This window comes from Ptiloglossa arizonensis, chromosome 11, assembly GCF_051014685.1.
Source record: "Ptiloglossa arizonensis isolate GNS036 chromosome 11, iyPtiAriz1_principal, whole genome shotgun sequence".
Taxonomy (NCBI): Eukaryota; Metazoa; Arthropoda; class Insecta; order Hymenoptera; family Colletidae; genus Ptiloglossa; species Ptiloglossa arizonensis.
In genome coordinates, this window is record NC_135058.1 from 4,359,777 (window position 1) to 4,383,129 (window position 23,353).

The 23,353-nt window shown below is 40.8% G+C and overlaps 1 protein-coding gene across 5 annotated transcripts in view; it reads left to right on the top strand.

The window, feature by feature from the left end:
* Unc-13 (unc-13) overlaps positions 1-23,353 on the top strand; it is a 180,406-nt gene that overhangs the window by 122,964 nt on the left and 34,089 nt on the right. For 2 of the 5 annotated variants that reach the window (XM_076323092.1, XM_076323096.1), the window contains exon 7: positions 1,426-1,532. The exons of the other annotated variants lie outside the window; for them this stretch is intronic. In XM_076323092.1, coding sequence (XP_076179207.1) covers positions 1,426-1,532 — 107 coding nt within the window. The remainder of the gene's footprint in view (positions 1-1,425; positions 1,533-23,353) is intronic. 5 annotated transcript variants of the gene reach the window in all.

The following is a 23,353-nucleotide window of genomic DNA, read 5'->3' on the forward strand; positions in this document are numbered from 1 at the left end:
GGTACGCGGAGAATGCTGGTCGAAGCCCTCTCTCGGTCCATTGGCCAGGATCGAAACGGAAGCTGGCTTCGATGAGGAATTCCGCGACTTCGGTTCGGATATTCGTCGCGCGTGCCTCGATTCGTGCGGACGTACGAGCTCGTCTCGTTTCCTGGTCGCGTTTCGATAAATCCGCGTCGAAATATCGCCCCACGGTCTCTCGCGACCGTGTCCACGATCGAAAAATACGGCCACGGAAATTCGAGTTCGACGAGGCGGGATTCAGTCGCAAGGAGCTCGTTTATTGTTCGTGTTCGATACTTGGAACCGTTAGTGATCGATTTTGGAAGTTATCGTTATAAGTAACGGTGTATCGTCACCGATGAAGAATATACGTTGCACAGTGAGAAACTATCGAGTGAAGGAAAAATAGTTTACCGTGAGTGTAAGACGAAAAGTAAAAATTACTTGGAAACTATTCTATGCATCGATCGTTTCGTAGTGAAAAAGCGTTAAACACGAATGATAAACGACTCGTCGCTTCCAAGTTCGATGAACATCGTCACTCGATCCGTTGTTAAGAATTTCGAGACTCGAGTCGCGTTCCGGAAAACAATCACGATATCCCCGTCATTGTTCGTTATCGTGCATCTTTCGTGTCGACCTTCAACAATACTCTCTATCAGCCCCGCCTGCGTCACGTTCCTGTTCGCACTCGGCAACTCGACCGACTCTATCATTTCTCGATCCATACATTTCTTCTGTCACCGTCCACGTTCTCGCTCGAAGTCACACGAAAACTGTTACTATTCTCTCTTCTGTCGCTTTACTTCTTCTCACCCTGATCCCAACGCGGAAGCCGATTCCGACCGGTACACGTTTCAATCTTCGCGGGTATACTCGCCCGCGGTCCACGCATTCGTTCGCCCGAACGAACACGTCCCGCTTAAGCAAACCTGTCCACCGTGGCGAGCACACCGCGGAACGTTGTTGGCCAGAGAAAGAGCAACTGCCCCCCAAGAGCGGGCAGACCTCTCCGTGCCCCGTGATATCACGGTTGCATCGGAGAAGAACGCTTTGCTTCGCACGATTGCCGAGTCATTTAGCCGAATCCACTCGTTAAGTCTGGGGCTGAACCGCCGCCGCTGCTGGATGACGTTGAACGACTTTCGACGACCTCCCGCTCGAGACAGTCCTACCACGTCCTTCGGTGGCCTCTGTAAAGGTACCGCGCGTTAGTCGATGAGCTGCTGCTACGAGGTTCGGGGCTCTCCGCGACGAACAGGCGAGGAGAGCCGGGGAGAGCCGGGGAGAGCCGGGGAGAGACAGGGAGAGACGCGGAGAGACGCGAAGATATTGTGACGGGGCGCTCGACGCGCGTCGAGAGTTCGGTACGAGAGGTTGTCGAAGGACGATCCGATGACGAGGACATTGTCTTCTTTTCAGCACGACGTTTTCAGTCGACCCGGACACGCACATAGACAGCCTCGAGCAGGCCGAACAGATCGTCCTTGAGGGTACCAGCAAGTGGTCCTGCAAGATCGCCATCACAGGTGACACGATACTGATACCTTAGAGAGTTAAGAGTTTCTCCACCCGCGAGACCGACCGTGCCGTAAACGGCGCCGGTTCTCCGCCGTGTGAGATTTAATCACACGCGTACACACGCTTTTTGGTACACCGGAAGTACGGTGTGGAAGCCGCTCGCGCGGCTGGGGAAGCGATCGGACACTGTTGGTAACCGTTGTTTTGGCACTTTTCTAATTTCTCGCTAGCGAATTTCCACTTGTAAACGTATTTATTTATTAATTACGGAGTATCCAATTCGATTTTCTTGTTATCAGTTTCGCCTATGATTTTAAAATCCTTGAAATTAATATTTCTTTTTTATACGATACACAAATGACGATGCACACGATTTGGAAATGTTTATCTTACTTTGTGAATATTATTGTTTAAGACTTTATTAGAGACGTCGAGCAGTTTATTATTGATTCGTTTTATTTATTTATTTATATATTTAGGGGTCGAAACGTTATTATGAAAAGTTTTCTATCTCGTTTCTTGTGATCCTCGTTTAGGAAGGAGAAGAATATCTTTTTGTGTGAATTTAAAACCATGTACGTTACAAGGGCAGAAAATTGTTCGAGAAGTAATAGCGGAATATTTTATAAAGATAAAGAAAAAAGCGTAGAAAAATTATATACACGGTCGTTTGAATAAAATTATTAGCGGTACGCGCGGTGGAAGGTAATGGATAAAAATTACGTACAAAAGCAAAATTGAAAATAAAAATTAACATAAAGATGCTAAGTCTTGCCACGTAACTATTTCTTTTGTGTGTAATTTTTATCAATTAAACCGAGTACACCGCACAATTTTATTCAAACGACCAGGTGCATAATTTTTTTTATTTCTTTCTTTATCAAATATTTAACTTCCTCTCCCCAGACAATTTTGTATCTTACATTGTTCTAGATTCTCGCTAAAAATTTCATTCCACGAATGAAAAAAATTCTACATATCCTACTGTAGTAATTGTACAATTACTGATCCAAAATTTGCATTTACGTTTCGAATATCAGGTCTAAAGACAAAACAGTTCGTTGATCGGAAAATTGATATTCAACTCGTATTTATCGTGTAACCTTTAAAAATTCTTTTTCGTTGTCAAAGTCACCAACGAACATCGTGCCGTGAAGTTTACAATTTCTTAAACGAAACCTGCCATGCTTCTGTGCCAACCGGAAGTCTCCGTGTTTCCCAGCCGGCGAATGGTCCACGTTTTTCTTTCAATAAGGCACAAATTCACGTTTCGGAAGATTTCATATCTTTTTTGGGCACGATTTTCGATCAGATCGGACGCAAAATCTTCCGCGACGAGCGACTTAATCGTTACCAATCGCGCTGGATCCGCCCACTCGTGTACTCTGCATTCGAACACGCGCGCAAACTTCGAGAAACTATCTTACGCTCGAGGCAATTTGCAGCGAGAACTTTCGAGACCGATGAGACATCCACCGGTACTAGTCGCGACGTAATTCTCCGACCAACTTTAGATACTTCTCCATTGTTTTCGACCAATAGTTGTCATTGATCGTCCCCCTTCGAAACATAATAACACGATGAATGAATAACGAACCGTTGTCGCGTTTAGAGACCCATTCTTTCGATTCCATCCAAATGCAATAATATTTTGATTTGAAAATCGACTGAAAGTTAACACTGTTTTTCATCGATTACTCACTATTTTCTTTTTTTTTTTTTTTTTTTTTTTTTTTTTTTGATGTCACGCAACAAACGAGTAATAGTACCTAATAAAACAGTAGGAACGAAAATGAAAAATATTTTATCCACCGATTTATTCGCCATTTAATCTATCATCGAGACCATCATCGATAATTTTAATAAATATAAAATTAGGAGATTATTCGACGAGACAACAGCACGCGTATTATATTAATGTAATTTAATATCGTCGGTTTTAATAGCGATATTATATTCAAAAAGGGATTCAAAATCGACATTCGATGTACTGATAATGCAAAGTTTCACAAGATGGATAAAAATTCATCGGATTTACAAATCGACGCGTCGTTTCGTATCCGGTAGGAATTTTTTCGTGCATCGACGAGGGAATGTTTGTTCTTAAATAATATACATTCTCTCTCATTTCAGTATGTCTGTACAAACGATAAATCATTATCGAGTGTAATGCTCAAGATACAAACGAACGAACGAGAACGTAAGTAGTTGAATCGCAGTGCGAATAAAAATGATTTTCGGTGGACCAGGAAAGGGCAGTTTTTGTGTTTTTTTCGCGTTGTTGGAAACGGAAAAAGAACAACACCGTGTAGAAGAGGGATCGTACCGTAGGAAATGGAAAAATATATACACCGTTCCGGCGAACGAAATCCATTTTCGGATTTCGAAACACTCGACTAAAAATGCCCTGCAACCTGTGTTCGAGCAGTTCGATTATCGTGTTGCGTGTATATAAAAGGACACGTTCGTCGAGCGTTAAAAATACCTGAAAATGGCTTTATTTTCTCCGTTTGTCGACAATGGGGGAAATCAATTGCGGGGAAATTATTAAAGCCCGAAGCGTCGAAATGCGATGCTCGCGCTCGAACAAACGGTGATTTCGACGAAACGAAGTCATCGGGACAAAAATGATTGCCCAACTTTCGTTCGATTTTTCACTAGAATCGACAACTCTACGACTCGTTGAAAACACGTAGAAAATATATTTAAAAAATTTACGACTAGCAAGTTTGCAAATATACTCGACGAACTGTATTTTCACATGGAGGACGGAATTTTTTAACGATTATCCGCGATACAGACCCAAAAAACGCGAACAGGAATTCGAGATGAACAAAAGTCGAACGAAATTCATCTCTGTTTTGCGACCAACAATCGTTTCGGAACAACAAAAATTGCGCAAATGTCCCGGTCCATGGATATTCGATCGTTCGAACCCGATTCAGTTTCCAGCCACGTTAATATGCGTTTTTCCATTGAAACAAAGTTATTACGAAGCAGGAAATTCGTAAATAAATGAACATATCATGAATGAACATTTATACGAAAAACCTCTGTGTAACACGATATCAGTGTTTGTAGGAAAAATGGTATAATACCGAAAATAATGCCAAAACGATTATACCTTTACAATGATTGAAAATCTGCCAATAGGTATATGTATATTTGATAGTAATTTTGAAATTTATTGGGAGGTATATTTGATCTACATATTAAGAAGTATATTCGATTAAATTAAAAAATCGAACGATAAATATATTCGATGATAATTTTAAAATCCATCGAGAAATATATTCGATGCCAATTTGGAGATCTATCGGAAAATATACATATTTAGCAATAATTTGAAACTCCATTAGAAGGAAGTGTACTTGCGAAGTTGCAAATAGAATTTTAAATTACGTCGAGCGGAATTCGTATTGCGAGTAAATTTTCGTAGCCGAAAATTGTTGCAAAGAGCTCTCGCTAATTCTCCAAAACGTAAAACGCGAAGCATCGTTGATCGTTGAAGTTATAATAAATTCGATCGGCACATTGAACTGTCGTCCGAAAACAATGGCTGTATGTGGCGAATAAGAACGAACAACTAAATCAGATATTGTGCAAGAATTGAATTTCAGCGTCGAACGAGACAGAAATTGATAAATTCGAGACAAATTTCCGGGACTCTCCACACGCTTGATTCAATTTCGCGTAGCGATCGATATGATAAACAACGATCGTAGAGAATAAACGAATCGGCACGGGACAAAGGCTATTCCTTTCCATTCGAATGCAATTTCGAATCAACCGTACGACAATGGTTCTAACAAAAATTTGATTAAAAATTTAAAAATTTCGCGATCGATTGTTCTTACGCTACTCTAAAATCGAGAGCCGCAGGTTACTGAAATTTTGCAATTTTGCAAGTACGTCGATGTGGAAAAATGTTGTTTCCACGTATCGTGTTTCGAATTAGTTGTTATTCGAAATTGTAACGAACGCATCCGTTGAAAACGAAACTATTGAAAAAGAACAATTTATTCCCCATATAAAAATACAATGAAACGTAGCAATTATTCACTACGCAGCTTCGGTTTTAATTACAAAAAAAAGTGGTACATTGTAACTACTTACCATTCTTTTTTTTATATATTCGATAACTGATCGAAACAACACTTTTAAATATCTAACAAACTCTTAGATTCTACTGTCAAAGTATTCCCAATTACGATATCAAATAGACCTATTACAAAAGAAGGCAATTAAGGAACTTCGAAAATAGTGATCATGTTGTTATCTACTCAAAAATAATTAACCATCAATTTTGGATAAAAAATACTGAAGGAATAGACAGGTAAGGAAGAGAGAAAGTACGCAGTAAATCGTCCTCGAACGTTACAAGATACTAAACAATCTATCAGAAATCGAACTCGCATTCACGAAAAAAACTCACAAATTCTATTGAGAAACAATTCCCAGCTACGCTAATAAACACACTATTTACAAATAAAACAATTACTTTACCGACCAATGACACTGGAAGTAATAACATAATACTTGAAATAATGATTAGAATATTCCAGAATAATTAACCATCGACATCGTATGAAAATTAATAAAGAAATAGCCACGTAACGAATAGAGAACGTCCACGAATGTTACAAGATGCTCAACAATCTTCCAAAAATCGAACTTGCGTTCTTCGATACAAATGAATCTCACAAATTCCATTGAGGAACAATTCCCAGCTACTCTAATAAACACACAATTTACAAATAAAACAATTACTTCACCGACCAATGACACTGGAAGCAATAACATAATACTTTATTAAGAAAATTAATAAAGAAATAGCTACGTAACGAATAGAGAACGTCCACGAATGTTACAAGATGCTCAACAATCTTCCAAAAATCGAACTTGCGTTCTTCGATACAAATGAATCTCACAAATTCCATTGAGGAACAATTCCCAGCTACTCTAATAAACACACAATTTACAAATAAAACAATTACTTCACCGACCAATGACACTGGAAGCAATAACATAATACTTTATTAAGAAAATTAATAAAGAAATAGCTACGTAACGAATAGAGAACGTCCACGAATGTTACAAGATGCTCAACAACCTATGAAAAATCAAAGGCCAGATCCTTGGCAAAGAAACGTATGTACTTCCATATTCAATCGTACGTAGTTATTCCCAAAGCTTCGTCCAGCATGTAGACTCGCTCGATTGACCCGAAAATCACGAGTCAGGCGCTTCCGTACCGACGCGCGGCGCATAAAGCCGGATCGGAGGCACCTCGGACGAATTGGGCGGGCAGCATCGATGACCGGCGTCGATTAAGCACAATCGAGCACGGTGGCTCGTAGAACCGTAAACGAATGGACGAGAATTTTCCAAGGCTGGGCGTCTGACTCCGTTGCCGAGCTGGGATCGTCCAGACGAAGAGAGCCACGGGTGCAAGGCCCGCGTCCGCCCCGAAACGATCGATAGTTCAACGTACAGGGAAGTGCAGCGGCTGCAGAGCGCACACGTGCAGTCCTTGCGGTTGGTGCACCTGTGTGTGCGCCCGGTGCATCCGTGTCGACCACGCAGCCTTATATACCTTGTCGCGACCTACACCCGAACCCCCCGACCACCTTAACCCTCTCTTCGTCGTTCTTTCGTCTTCGATTCCGCGAAATCTGCCGACACGAGTTCGCACTCCAGCATCGCCTAATTGGCCGTTTCTTTCGACAGGGGAAGGGAATCGATCCATGGTGAAAAGGAGGGAGGTGGACGGGGTGAGAACGAGAGGAGAGCACGTTGCAGTGACGACCCCCTCGCGAGCAATCCGCCTCGAATTCCGATTAGCTTGTTGAGTCGCTCGTGGTACGTAAAGCGTGGACCGCCTCCGCGATCTTGGCATCGTAATTTCGTCGGTCTTGATTGGACCGGGAAGACCGTGACGAAAATCACGTTTAGAATGACGATGAGAACGCTCGACGATCAATTCCAACATTTTAGAGGGTTTCGACCGTGATTGAAACCTGTTCATTGTTGAAGCCGGTACGTCCTCGTCGAGTTGAAACGAAACAAAATGGGCCCGGATACGGGAGAAACGCAGAATTATTTTCGATAAGGGAAATAATCGGTACAAGTAAGACACGACCTTGAGTCCCAGATACGTGTTTCGAGGTTCAGTCAAGGTCGAGTCAATGACGGAAGTGAGTTCGCGTGAGAGGAGTTCCAGAAACGAGAGCTTCCCACGCTCTCTGTCAATCTCTGACCTTCCGGTCACTCGTGGCGATGTACTCGAAACGGTTTCGAGTTTCGAGATTGACGAACAACGAACGTTGACGAACATTTTTCCGTAGGAATGTTTCAGTGTTGAACGAAACGAAGAAAAATTGAATCTTACACGAAACGTAAGATAGCGAGTAATTTAATCGAATAACGAGAAGACTACTTGAGTAGAGTACGATGTTTTGATCGCCATTGTTCGAAACAATGAACGAGATCAAAGTATACAAAGTATACAAATCTTTTTAAACGAAGATTTATACGTAATATTTCAAGAATTATTTTTACCGAAATTTTTATATTTATACAATGTAATGGCTAAAGTTTCTCAAATTGATACTCGTGAAAAGATTCACGCGATACGCTCGTACCCATCGCTACTTACACCGAACACGAAGTTTTATTTCGTAATAAAACTTTAATCGCTTCCATAAGCGACGAGTTCGCGCACAAGATGCGTATCCAACGTTTAATCGTTCGAATAAGTCACATTTTCACATTAATCGTAGACCAGAGCGTAAATAGCGTCAGCTTACGATACAAATATCGCATTTCCGTTGCACAGAGGGCAGAAACTGAACTACTTGGAGTATAAATAACTCGCGATCGTGTTTACAGATTAGTAATACCTCCGGTCTTTGAATCTTACAAACAAACAGCAATCCGATATCCAACTATGCTATCTCTATTTGTAGAAAGAATCGTTGGAGCAGTCTGAATCTCGAAAACGAGGTCATATCGGACATATGTTTATGCGAACTCTTTTTATTGCTTTTCTGCTCGGGATCCACCCCCACCCATTACAGTACTTCCTACGATGAAGCAAACACCTTTTATAGATTCACGTTTTTTACCAGAGAGAGTTTAAGACAACGTTCTAAGACCATAAACTTAAATTTTTCAAAAAATATCAATACGCGTAAACTTTCGATCAATTAATATCCAAAACAACGAATACATAGAATGATGTTACATTCTACAGTTCTTGTAATGCATAAAATTTACATCTAGTACGATAGACTTGAAGAAAACTTTTCCATCAAATGTTCTAAGTCCATAAACTTAAATTTTTCAAAAAATATCAATATGCGTAAACTTTCGATCAATTAATATCCAAAACAACGAATACATAGAATGATGTTACATTCTACAGTTCTTGTAATGCATAAAATTTACATCTAGTACGATAGACTTGAAGTAAACATTTCCATCAAATGGCCTAAAACCGTAAACTTAAATTTTTTCAAAAAAGATTAATACGCGTAAACTTTCGATCAATTAATATCCAAAATAACCGATGTGTAGAAAAATGTTACATTCTACAGCTCTTGCAATGCATAAAATTAACATCTAGTACGATAGACTTGAAGAAAACTTTCCCATCAAATTGTAACAGGATATTTCGAAACATTTTATGAAAAAATAATCGAAGAATGTTTTCAACACCTCGACTTCTTACTACGAGATATTCGGAGAATGTAACTCTTCTAAATGTAACGAATGTTCGATTACATAATGTAAAATAAAACTAAAAGATAAAAGAAACCGAAAGTGTTCGAGGCAAGAACGATCGTAGTTGTAAAAAGTAAAAGTTTCAGTATTTAAAGAACAAACTTTTTAAACTCTCCCTCGCAGTATAGAATCAAAAATTTAATATTCTCTTCTGTTATAATATTTCTTTAAATTCAATATTGTTAGAAACCCCGTTCGTAAATTTTACGAATGAAAAATTCGTTTCCATCGTCTAAATTTTCACCTAATGTTACTTTCGCGAAAAAGATTACGGGCTCGTTACACTTTCCTCAAAAAGGAAAAGATTGCAAAAAATATTTCAATCGTTACCAATTTTCACTCTTGTAACACTACTATCGAATAACTTTCCGAAGATCGTAAAATTGAAAAAGGACTACCGATCGTTTTTCCCTTGGCCTCTTCGTACGTGATTGCACTCGCGAAAACTGCCTCAATTGTTATCGAATCTTGTACCGGGGATACTCCAATCCGTTCCACCGAGACTGGAATTAAAGAGCAAATAATAATTTGCATTGGCACGGATCATCGAAACACGATCACGCGATACCCCGATCGCCAAACTGGAATAATAACGAAACGAAGGGAAGTATGCGTCCGAATATCATTTCGCATGCTGTCATTGAATCGATTCGAGCATTCTTACCCGAGACACGCTACGTCCATTACGCTTCTATCGAGATAACAGCCGAGAAATGCTTTCTGCGAGAGATTCACGATCGAGAGCCGCGAATAAAGCAACGCTACAAAACGCGTAACACGCTCCGGGGTTCTCGGAAGATTTTCAGAAATTTCCTCGCCGGGGTGGAACGACGTTGGCAGGATAGAACAGAAACGGGGAAAATTCCGGAAGAATTCGATTTCTCGCGCAGTATTCCCGCGAGAACTCACGACGAGCGAAATCCACGAGCGTAACTCGCGCCGCGCGAGTTTACATTCGTAGACATGCGCGTCGAGGAAGAAAACTCTTTACATAACGCGAGGAAGGGATTCAGTCTGTCTCGAACAAAGCTCTCGACAAAGGGGAAACTTGTTCAACCTCGACGAAACGAAATTTCTTAATTCGATTCTCCCGCCACGCTTTGACCTTCCGAAGAAAGCACGTAATCGAAGAAACACGGAAAAGGAGAGAAATTTTTATATTTGTTTTCTATTTTTTTTTTTTTTTTTTTTCTTTTAGAAGCGAAAACTCCCGAGATCGACAATTTAGATGTTTCTACGAGGTGGAGAAGAATTTAGGAAATTTGATCAATGCTTTTGGGAGGAAACTCTTTACCCAAAGTTTGCGCAAAAGGTTTGTGTGCAAACTTTGTGTAAAGAGTTGTAGAAAGTTTCCTGGAATTGACTATTTCCATATTTCCGCCGAGGCAGAAAGAATTATCGAAATTTGTTTGTTCGTAGATTGTGTTATAAAAATTCGAAGATGTGCCGATTTTAAGTTCCAGTTCGTCGAAGCATTACAAGTGTACACGATTGTATATTCTAACCTATAAGTGGATTTATTCGAGAAAGTAAATCGACGCTGGTACATCAAAGACACGTTAGAAGTGTTTGAAACGGAAGATCGTGAGTCTCGCTCGCAGAAACTTACATAACCTTAAAAATCGTAAAACATAACGAATGTTCTAATATACGTTAAAATATATATATGTGTCACATCTGTCCCACAATTTTCTCAATTCGACCTACTTTTCAAGATTGCATCGTGTATACAACAAAATAGCCCACCATGTGTGACTCTGCGCAATGAAAACCTAACCTACAAATTTCAAGAATCGTAGTATTGAAAAAACTATTCCTGCCTCTAAAAACAAGAAAAAAAAAAATATCGTCGATTACCTCGCACGCAAAAGAAAAACTTTGCTTCTACGTTACTAGACATTGTACGTCGTAACAAATAATAGAAAATTCTTAATCGACAACGTAAGATCCACCGCCCCGGTGTATTGTTAATTGAATTTCAGCGTTGTGTACAACACACAGCGCGCAAAAGAGAAAAAGTAAAAGCTTGGAAGCAATTACTGGATCTGTACCGACCAGCAGAATTCGCAGGACTGCTAATTCGATTTCCAGTCGATGGCTCGACGTTAAAACGTACGTTCAAAGGCGAACGAAAGAACCTGAACCGGAAGACCTCGTTCTTGTTTCTCTCGATCTCACGGAACATCGACGACGAGGGTGAAGAATACCGAGCGAAAGCTATTGAAGAAAAACAGTCTATGCACCGATTGTGCCCTCTCAACTAAAATATATAAAAAAAAATATATATATATATATACTATATCTATATACACGTATTTATATACACGTGTGCACAAAGAAGAAGCAAGGAAAATAAACACGATATTCGTTCCGCGGCGAAATTTACTTTCGTCATTGGGAATTCCAGTTACGATAAGTCGTTTCCCTTTGAGCGTAGAAACGGAAGCGGAAAAGCTATGGAACGAACGATGCGGAACAGATGCAGAATTTTAATTCACAACTGGTAGGTCAAATTGCACGAGTGCTTTGATCAGAGCCACTCCGCGTCCCGTTGCGTTTATTACGCGACGTCTCTGCCGTTTATCGTAATTTTTTCCGTTGCGCGTGTTTGCTCGCAGAGAAGTTCAAACCCGTAGGCTCGATACTTCCGATGAGAACGAAACGAAACGAAACGAAACGAAACGAGAACTCGGTGTGTGCGCACCGCGAGGATGTAAAGCAATGTTGTGTTTCATCTGCTAAAATCCAGACGAAAAGCACGGAACGTCGACAATGCCCACCCATTGTGTCCCCGATTTGCAAATATTTGCAACCGATAAGAACAACTACGATCGAACGTTGTACCATCTCTGCGTGCTCTATTTGGTTCGAACGATACAAAGTTTACCTCGATAAAGCGTTCCTTATCGTGTTATCAGTTTTCGAAATATCGATGACCGAACTTCTATTTGGAAACCAAACATTTTACGTTTCAGGTTACACGATTCGTGAACAATTCTAAAAATCATGAAACATATACATATAAATATCGTAACCGAGCGCTATCTGTAGCTACCATATTATCGAATAAGTTGGTTGTCTTGTCGACTAATCTCTTTTGTTTCATTTCTATTGGTCATATTTTTTTGTAATTGAATCGACGAGTCGAGGAACAGTAGAAGTTCAATATCGTTCATTTCTAAATAATCTAGAAAATAACAATTCTAATAATACTCTATATACTATATGAATCTTAAATTCAATTTAATTGTTAACACATATCTTTCGGACGATTTCTCGAGTGCTAAAACCTGCTATTTCAAGTATTTCGAAACATAGAACAGTATTTGGACTTGTATCGTTCTTCTATGAATCGATTCAATTATTGGTTCGTTTTAGCATTCTGCATCGATAACAGCGCGAAAGATATCGAATTTGTATAAACGACGAAACTCGTTGCTTGCCATAACAGTCACCAATAGCGCACAATAACCGACAACTGAACCACGAAATGCCGAGAACAGCGGTGCTTTCGATAGAAACACGTACAGCGTATTCCCTATGGTAAAGAACGTTCAAATGGCGTTATGGTCAAAAAATTCTAGATATCTGTCGAGCGTATTTTTTATTTACCTACTTGAACTTTTTATTCTTCGAAATTGCAAAGACGTCCGACTATATATATATTACTAAAGTATAGGTAACATTATAATAAAAATAACGTGTATTATTCGAAGAAAGAATCATGTGTGCGGACTTTAAATCTAGATATCTGACGAGCGTATTTTTTATTTACCTACTTGAACTTTTTATTCTTCAAAATTGCAAAGACGTCCGACTGCATACATTACTAAAGTGTAGGTAACATTATAATGAAAATAACGTGTATTATTCGAAGAAAGAATCATGTGTGAAATTTATTCGACTTTAAAAATAGGACGATAAGACGACCAAATGGTGCATCTCGTATCCGAATTGTCGAAATTTCCATCGTGGAAAATTTCCATGCTATACGTGTCGAAAAAGGCAGACATGAAAGTTTGCAAAAATTATAGAAAATCTCTAAAACTCGAGATGAAAGTTTGCAAAAATGATAAAAAATACGATCTAATGAAACACCTCGTGTCCGAATCGTCGAAATTTCCATCGTGGGAAAGTTCCATGCGACACGTGTCGAAAGAAGGCAGTTATTATCGGTTGAAAATCGCTGGATTTCAGAAAATCGCTAGAACGTCGAAAGAGAGAGAACTGCGAAAATTCGAGGCGAAAGTTTGCAAAAATGATAAAAAATACGATCTAATGAAACACCTCGTGTCCGAATCGTCGAAATTTCCATCGTGGGAAAGTTCCATGCGAAACGTGTCGAAAGAAGGCAGTTATTATCGGTTGAAAATCGCTGGATTTCAGAAAATCGCTAGAACGTCGAAAGAGAGAGAAACAGGACTGCAAAAACTCGAGATGAAAGTTTGCAAAAATGATAAAAAATACGATCTAATGAAACACCTCGTGTCCGAATCGTCGAAATTTCCATCGTGGGAAAGTTCCATGCGAAACGTGTCGAAAGAAGGCAGTTATTATCGGTTGAAAATCGCTGAATTTCAGAAAATCGCTAGAACGTCGAAAGAGAGAGAAACAGGACTGCAAAAACTCGAGATGAAAGTTTGCAAAAATGATAAAAAATACGATCTAATGAAACACCTCGTGTCCGAATCGTCGAAATTTCCATCGTGGGAAAGTTCCATGCGAAACGTGTCGAAAGAAGGCGGTTATTATCGGTCGAAAATCGCTGGAACGTCGAAACGTGGAGAAACAAAACTGTGGGAACTCGGGACAAAAGCGAGGGTAAAATCGAGCGAGTGGAAAGTATGCCGCGAATTAAGCAGATGAACCCGCGCGAAAAAGTTTTCGCATCGAGAAAAAAATGAGCGATGGCCGGCTTTCCAGTCGGGCCTCGACGCGGCTTGCAAGCGGAAGAACCGGAAAGTGTAACAGCGAAAAAAAAGAAGAAAAAAAAAAAGAAGCATGGCCGCGGAAGGCGATGGGTAATAAGCGGCGAAACGAAGATAAGTAAATGGGCCACGTCGGAGGGTAGGGTAGGTGATGAGAGAAGTAAGAGGAAGATGGAAAAGACGAGCCTCCTAGCAGCGGGTAACTTTTTCCTTGTTCTAAGTTCCCGCGCGCTTCCGTTCTATTCAGAGTCTTGGGCCGCGTACAGGGGCCGAAGTAAACTTAAATAAAAAGTAACCGTAGAAAAACGAGCGGTTAGTGAAAAGAGTAGGCGGTGGGTAGCTGGCAAAGGACGCCGCTAGAATTACGATATTCCCCGAGCTTCGAAATGAGATTCGTCAAAGAGAGACGCGGCCTTCGTTAACCAAGAACAAAGAACTCGCGTGGCTCTTCTTTTTAATTTTCTTTTCTTTTTATCGGGGATCGAAACGCAGCCTCCAAGTGGTGAAATATCACGAAGAAGTTCTTTTTCTTTTTCTTTGTAAGAAGTAATCGAGCCCTGTACACGAAATCGGGAACCACCCCCGAAGAGAGGTAAGTTCTCCTCTTTGGGCGACGTTAATTGCTCGTTTGTTGGAAACAAAAGAAAAGGAATCGATATTGAAACGATCCGTTTCGTTTAACCGATCCTGGTCGTCGATGGGCCGGTTCGAACTCTCGTTTCGCGCGGTTTCTCCTCTGTTACGAAACTTCGCTTTGGAGATCGCGATTCGTTTCGGATTCGAGCAGCGAGGAGAATGCCGCGATTGACCGTGACTTTTGAACCGTGTTCCCGTGGATTTCTTGGTATTTGTGAAATACCGGTGAAAAACAACCGTAACGAGATAAATGAAAAGTTCGTTTCGGTGAAACGGATCGTCACTGGTCGGACCGGTTCTCTTTCGTCGGGGAGGAAACTTTATTTTCGTGTTTATTCGTTTCATTTGTACAGATAAAGTCCATTAGTCGCGCGACTGGAATATAATGTATACAACCTTCGGAATAGACGAACGAATAATGTTTACGGAACGAGATAAGAAATTAATAATGCACGAGGAGAGACGTATACACGTGGAGAATTATGTATGCAATTAAAGCAGCCTATAAATTTTATTTCCGAACGCCTCGATGGATCTGATGAAAAATTCGGGAACGGTACGGAACTTGGTACTGTTTTTCAAAATTGCAACGTTGATGCACGACTCGTTACTAAATATTGTACTGAACACCTATACAAATGAGTGATATTGATAATTGTACGTAAGCAGGAATGTAATGGTATCGAACAGAATTGAGAACGAGAGTAAAAATAAAATGGAACTAACGTCGATCCGCACTTTTCTACATCGTAGTCGAACTTGCTTCGATCTCACAGCAACGATAACAAAGTTTTAGTCTTCGTTGGCGAAATTTTTATTTATTCGACCCGATTGCTCCGAAGATTTAACCCATTTCGCGATAGAAACTTGTGTACGTTAACGCGATCGATTTATCCCAGTTTTGGGAAACACCGTAGAATTGGTCGGACTCCAAATTTTTTTTATTATTTTACAACCGATGTTTACTCGATTGTACACGGTGTTTCGTTTTATTTCATCGCCACGAAATAATTTCGCGCGAAGAAAAGAGGCAAGAAAAGTATTTTTACGAATTTTCATTCGAGCTTATCCACGGATAACCGTACAAAAATAATACAAAGGCTCGGTCGTGTTTAAACTTCCATCGTTTAAAAAATTTCGATTTCAACGAAACCGGATTGCCCCATTTTCCAAGATCCCATTAATTTTCAAACTTTTATTCCGATAGAGATCTTTCGTTCTGTTATCGTTTCGGCTATATTTCAGTCCCGATCGCGATATGGTAATTCACCTCTAATTTATTTGGAACAGAAATTTAAGGGTTATCTAGAATCTAATCAATTGACTCTATCGTTCGCGCGTAATATACGTCCTCTTCCAAGAACAACGAGAGCATTCTTCAATGCTCGAACGCAACCATCCGACTCATAAGTCCGTAATTAATTATTTTACTCGTTACGATAAGTGGATATTCCCCGTGAAATGGATCGAAATTGGCAAAAATTTATTGCAGAGATGTAACTTTGATGTAACACGTTGCTGGTGCCTAATAGTGACTATGTGAACGCAAAATAGAAACGTTTAAATCGTGAGTATAACTTGAAGAAGAAACGATCAAAAATAAATAAACACGTTGCTAGTGCCTAATGGTGACTATGTCAACGCAAAATAGAAACGTTTAAATCGTGAGTATAACTTGAAGAAGAAACGATAAAAAATAAACAACACGTTGCTAGTGCCTAATAGTGACTATGTCAACGCAAAATAGAAACGTTTAAATCGTGAGTATAATTTGAAGAAGAAACGATCAAAAATAAACAACACGTTGCTGGTGCCTAATAGTGACTATGTGAACGCAAAATAGAAACAATTTAAATCGTAAGTATAATTCGAAGAAGAAACGATCAAAAATAAACGACGCAATTATTGTTGGAATACAACGACATTAAACCATGCAGTACTTGAGAAATCAAGGAATGGTGGATGAGCTCGATACCGGCTTTCCTATTTTTCCGTTGATGTGACGACGCGATCGATACAATCTGTTCAGTCGTTCATAACCATACTTCGTTGCACGACTGTAATATATTTATCTAGAAATAAACGTCCCATTTACATTTTTCTCTTGTGCTAAACAATTCCATAATCCCACAATGATCAAAAAAGTTGACGAACACCCCGATAATGTCTCTCGAGGAACACCGCGCAAACGAAGCGAAGAACTGAATCGAACGAAATCCAAAAATGAACGAAACACCCGATAGAACAGTATCAAGTTCACCGCGACACAAGGTTGCGAATTCGTCGCGGGAATACGCACGAATAAAAGAAATAAGAGCGGTAAATAGAAGCTTCCCGTCCTTTCCATTTCCGTGCGCAGCGTGGACAAACGTAATTGGCAATTAAGTCGAAGACATGGTTGCGCAACGGCTTAATCAACGAGTTAAATTGCGACCAGGCTCGATCTTCTTTCCATCTTGGCCAGGCGTCTGCTCGTTGTTCGCCACCTACGCTCCATTTTCGGGACTCGTCCTCACCAATTGAAACCGAAGTGGGGGGGTCGATTAATACCCAGCGAGACGAACAGCTGGAGAAACGCGTGGCACTCGAGGGTCGCTACGCAAGAGGCAAAATAATAAAAAAAAAAAAAGAAAAAAGTAGAAATATTCACCGCGAGACTCTGAGATCAGCGTCGAAGAAGGATCGACGCGAGCGCGAATCGTCGTCAAAGGGGGCAATTTATCAAAAAGCGAGGCGAGCGTTCCTCGAGGAAGTTTCGAAGTGGTCACCATGGTCGCGGAACGATTACGGCGGTTAAAGCGTTTTCCAAGCGCCGTAGAGGGAGAAGGAGCGAAAAGAGCAACGGAGACACGAAAACCTCAAGAGAGAGAGAGAGAGGGGGGGAACGAAGAGCGAGGGGAGGGAGGACGATCATTAGAGTAATTGCTGCCTCGTCGCGAAGCGGGTCAACAATTTTTCCTCTCCCCTGTCGCGCTGTTTCGCGCGCTGATGGATGCCGGATCGCGGCCGAAACGTTGCCTCCGCGTGCACGGTCCGTCGATGGAAAACTTCCGAGCGTGAGAGAGCCATGGGAATCGGTGGTGATCGCCGAGCCGGAGAGCAACGAGTCGCGGAGCGTGTCGGATGTTTGACCGTGTTGGAGAAACTACGTCGGGGCCAGAGAGAGAGCCACGGAAGCGTAAAAGTAGACGAGCTAGAAGCGGACACTTGGATAGCTGGATGTAAGAAACGGGGGGAAAAGAGAATCACGATAATAGTTACCCGAGACCTTTCACCGGGTACACCTCGAACGTTTTTTCGTCTCTTGTTCAGAGCGAGACTCTTGCGTGGAATTCGCTGCTCGATAGTTGCGATACGATCGGAAAAAGAGAACGCGTGTGAAGTACGCTCTTTGGAGCCACGAAGATCGATACGACGAACGGAAATTTCGAACTATTTGCACGAAGGAAACGAAATTCTTGCAATAATTCATCTGAGGCGATTTATGTAGAAAAATTGTAGAAGAATGTTGGTTTGAACAGTCCGTGAACGAGGACGACACCACTGTGTTAGAATTGGACCCTCGTTCGATGGATAATAGTTAACCGAGACTTTTCACAGGGTACACCTGGAACACTTTTGGTCTGGGTTAGGTCTGGGTTAGGAATTCGTTGCTCGACGCATGATAGTTGCGATACTATCGGTAAAAGAGAATGCGTGAGGAGTACGTTCTTTGGAGCCACGAAGCTCGATACGACGAGCGGAAATTTCTAACTATTATAAGGAAACGAAATTCTTGCAATAATTCATCTGAGGCGATTTATGTAGAAACATTGTAGAACAATGTAGGTTTGAACAGTCCGTGAACGAGGACGACACCACTGCGCTTAGAATTGGATCTTTGTTCGATGGATAGTTGCAATTGGATTTGAAAAAGAAACCATGGAAGAAACGCATTCTTTCACTCGATATTCGGTACATCGCGAGGAACGAAAGATTTGTTGGAAAGAAACAAAGTTCGTGTAATATTATTCTATTACTCGACTTATATGGTAGATAATTTATCACTGTATTCGAATACTCGAATCGAAAAAACGAACTAATGTAACGACACGGTACGTAACATACGTATTTGATAGGAGAAAGTTCGTAACAGAAAATGAAATAAATGTTATTGCTGAGACTTTTCAATTTCGGTAGCGTAAAGATATCGATAAAACATTGTAGAGTAAAAATCCAGCAACGTGGAACGTTAATTTGGTACACGTTACGAGGAAACTTTTGTTTAAGTCGCATGTGACGTAACCTCGGCCGTCAGCGGTCCGACAACGAAGGTTAAACATTATAGAAGAGAAGGAATCGAGCGATCAGGTTGCTGGGCCGTGTTTCAAAACCCAATTAAGCTACCCACACCGACTTTCTCCCCGAAAGTTTCGTAACCAAAATGGCTGCCGCGGTAGTCTCGTAGGCGTGGGTATCGGAATGATAAAACGGTGGAGTGAGTTACTTTCTGCAAATTCAGCAGCACACACATAGACGCGGCGTGGCTAGCTGAAACACTGCCAAGGGTAGTAATAAATGGAGAATTATTGGAAATCGCGCGGTGGATTCTAATCCTTTAACCAGCGAGGCCATTGCACCCAGCTCCGTACCATTTGTGGTATCAATTAAATCGAGACGGTTGAGTGCGGTGAGAAGAAGAATAAAGGAAGTAAACTGGAAAGAAAGAAATAAAAAAAAAAAAAATACAGAGAAACTGGAAACAACGAATAAATGGAAAAAAAAATAAACGAGAAAAAGACAAAGGAAATAGAAACAGCGAAGAATAAGAAAAAATACGGAGCAAATGGAACCAACGAAGAAGTACGGAAAACAGGAAAGTGGAAACAGCGAAGAAATGAAAAAGAAACGAAATAAAGAAAATAGAAACAAAAGGGGATAAGACACAGAGGGGTTGAATAGCCGAACAAAGTGTAAAATGGAGGGAAAAAAGAAAATGGAGCTCAAAGTGCTCCGTTTTGCAACGAGAAGTTTCCCATCGACTGTCCAACTGAGAAATAAAAACAAAACTCGCGCAACTTTGCGTGCCGAATGTGTTTCCAGTTAGAAGTATACGAACAGCTGAGCGAAGCGCGACTCGACAGAGGAAAGGAACGACTAAAGTTGCAAGGACCCCAAACATTGAGAAACTTTACCAGTCCAGGAGAAATCGTATCCTGGACCGAAGAAAAACAAAGGAGTAACGAGAAGTCTTCTCGTTCGGACCGAGCGAGAGAAACGATCGAGAATCGTATAAAAATTTGCGAGCGAACGAAAACTAGAAAGATACTAATTGACGAACGAAAGATAAGCTCCGAGGGAAACTTCGAAAACAATGAATACCAAACGCGAAGAAAACGACGTCCCGGAAACAATGGCCGTGAAAAAGAAACAGAACGATTTGAAAAGCATCTTCAACGAAATTCTGGGACGAATAATATCCGCGGAAGAAGATTCTCCGCGAACGAATCTCCTTTCTTGGAGCCACTACTTTCTTTAATCCGAGCAAACGCGACGTTGATTTTCATTCACCTCGCGAAAAGGGTGATCCACCGAGAGCGGAATACTAATTAGTTCCGAACGAAGATCAACGAAGAGAATTCGCGCACCAATTGGAATTCCTCGATAATTGGAAAAAAATATACCGATGGATCGATGTATTTAGAACGATCCAACGATCACGATATCAACGATCACGATACCAACGATCACGATAACTTAAAAAGAAACGACCTTTAAAGAAATCTTTTCGTCGCATCCCGTCTAGCTGACAGGAATTCGTTTTATTTTCTTTCGTCGATACCTTTCTCGTTGATAGATATATCCAACAGACGATATTAAATCAATATACATACATAGAATCGATTTCTAGCGAACCAATCTGTGCAGAGGAATAGTCGTCCGGAGAATTTCCAAATTTAGCAAGGTAAATGTAATCCGTTCGTGTCGTTCGCAATTAGATTTACGGTCACGTTTCGACCCTTAATTTTGAGTCCTTGTCCGAAACATTAATTTATTACACGTCTGGTAGCTCGTGTAAAGTTAGGTCGCGAAACAACAATTTACCGAACTGTACGATGTGCGTCGCGAGTTTGAATTTCTATGAACTAATTGAACCAAGTAGAGAAATGTAAACGTAGCGTATACAAGAACGCGTGAAACCTTTCTAAATTGAATATTTCTCGTCAAAGTATTCCCGAACAAGAAACGTGTAAAAAGAAAATTTCACACCGCTCGAGACAGTACCCTCTTACGGATGTCGCACATTTCGAGGTGGATGGAGATTTTCTTTCCCTGCCCTCTCAAACGTCACCGTACACCGTCAAACACTGGGTGTTCGTTTGGAAACAATGAAGAACCGTTTCACCGTGAGATTCCCCCGTGTGCTATAATCGTTCGTCGCCGAATTCTCAACGACGAGTTCTTTCTTTATTCTCCGCTCTCAAGCGGATGAAAATTTCGGATAGGCCCGCATCAAGTGGAACCGGTACAACCGACGATGGAGGATACGGGACGGTCGCGACGAGAGGGAGGTTATTCGGGTGAGAGGGTGGCGTGGTAACAGTCGGCGTTACTTCCGCTTCCGCCCCAGTAATCAAATCTCTTGACTCAGTGGGCGCAAATTAAAATCGCTACGACCCGACCAACCAACTGCGAATCGCAGCTGGCCCGTGGGGGATCTCGGATGTTCAAGGAGAACCGAAATGCAACGGAACGGGCGAAAGTGAGGGACGGGAGACGAGACGAGAGGGAATTTTTCAGGAGACCCCGAAGACACCTCGAGTGGACAAAATGAAACCTCGTGTCGAGCGGAATTCGGATTTAACCAGCCACATTTTCGCATTACACGAATTAAACGCAAGAAGATTTTGATAACGAGTAGCCGGCCAACTCTTCGCTCCTGGTGGATCGAAAATTATGAAAATTAAAACGTACGTCTACACGGAACAATCAGGTTCAACCAGCCACGTTTTACCATTACGCGAATTAAATGCAAGACGTCATTTCAATGACGAGCGACAACGCTGCAGAATTCTTCCCGTGGACCAACATTTAAAAAAAATATAAACGGAGGCCCGCACGGAATAATACAAATTTAACCATTCGTATTTTTCGATTGCACGAACGAAATATAAGCAGATTTCGATAACGAACAGTAAACTCTAAGAATTCTTGTTTCATGGAAATGAAATATTTCGATAATTAAAACGACTTGCAAGAGGGCTTGAAATGAACACTGCCACAGTACTGTATTTCGAATTATGCGACTGAAAATATTTGTAGAATATTACGAACGTGTTTGGAATATTCCGAGAAAGAATATTCATTTTATCGATTTCTTACAACTATTCTCGTCGAACATCGAGAACACTGCTTTAACAGTCGGTGTCGATATGAAAACAATCTTACCGAAATAGTGCCTTCTTATACTAAACGTACCAAGCCTTGAGAAATGTTTATCAAAGTTGAACGCGTTTATCAAACTTCTCGCGAGCATCTCAAGAACAGCCAATGTCAAAATGAGAACAGTCTTACCAAAATAGTGCCTTAAATGTTTAATAAAAATTCTGAAGAGTAACGTGCCTTTTTAATAAAAGACTCGAGTCGCGATAAATATTTTCGAGCACCTTTAGAGTGTCTTTAGAACATGCGACCAACTACTTGGCGCCAACCTTGTTCGGATAAACTACGGACCGTCTGGAATACTTACAACACAATTTCACAGATAAACCATCGCGATGTCAATTGTTTATACGAAAAACACCTCCTCCCGAAACAATTCGGCCCCGAACACCAGGTAACGAATCGCTCTCGCGTGAATCGTACGAACTAAGCTTTTGTTTACTCGACCGAGTTACTCCGTTTGTCTTCAGACTACCCGGTGTCATGTAAATAAGATAATACGGGCGTTGATGCTAGACGACGAAAATGGCAGAGTACACGAGACGTCGCGCAAAATCGATACCAGATAGCGTAAACAAGCTATCTGTACCATAACCTTGTGCAACGAAGGATACGAATATTGTTTATTAATTTGGATAGTCATCGGTGTGGTTTCGTAATACTCGAAACAACGATCGAATCGAACGCCAAAAGTAAACACTATCGGTACAAGTTTCTCGAACGAGAATATTGATTAAACGTAAGCAAGAAGGAAGAATGGGTTTTTCTAAAGTAAAATTAAAAAAAAGAAATATATGCTTAACGATTCGCTCGTCGATGTTTGCGCCTGATCCGATCAATTTTTTTACTCTTTTCTTGAATTATATATACCTGTGCAAAAGCGCGTCGAGTTATAGAAAATCCGAAAGGACAGGTGGACGAATTTAATAACCGTTCATCCAAGACTGAACACAATCAGTAAAGATCATTGTATATTTCATACGGTAACGTGCAAACCTAGTACCTCGTTTTTTCGATAGAGAATAGATACTATCTACTTTCTTCCGCTTAGACTTCCA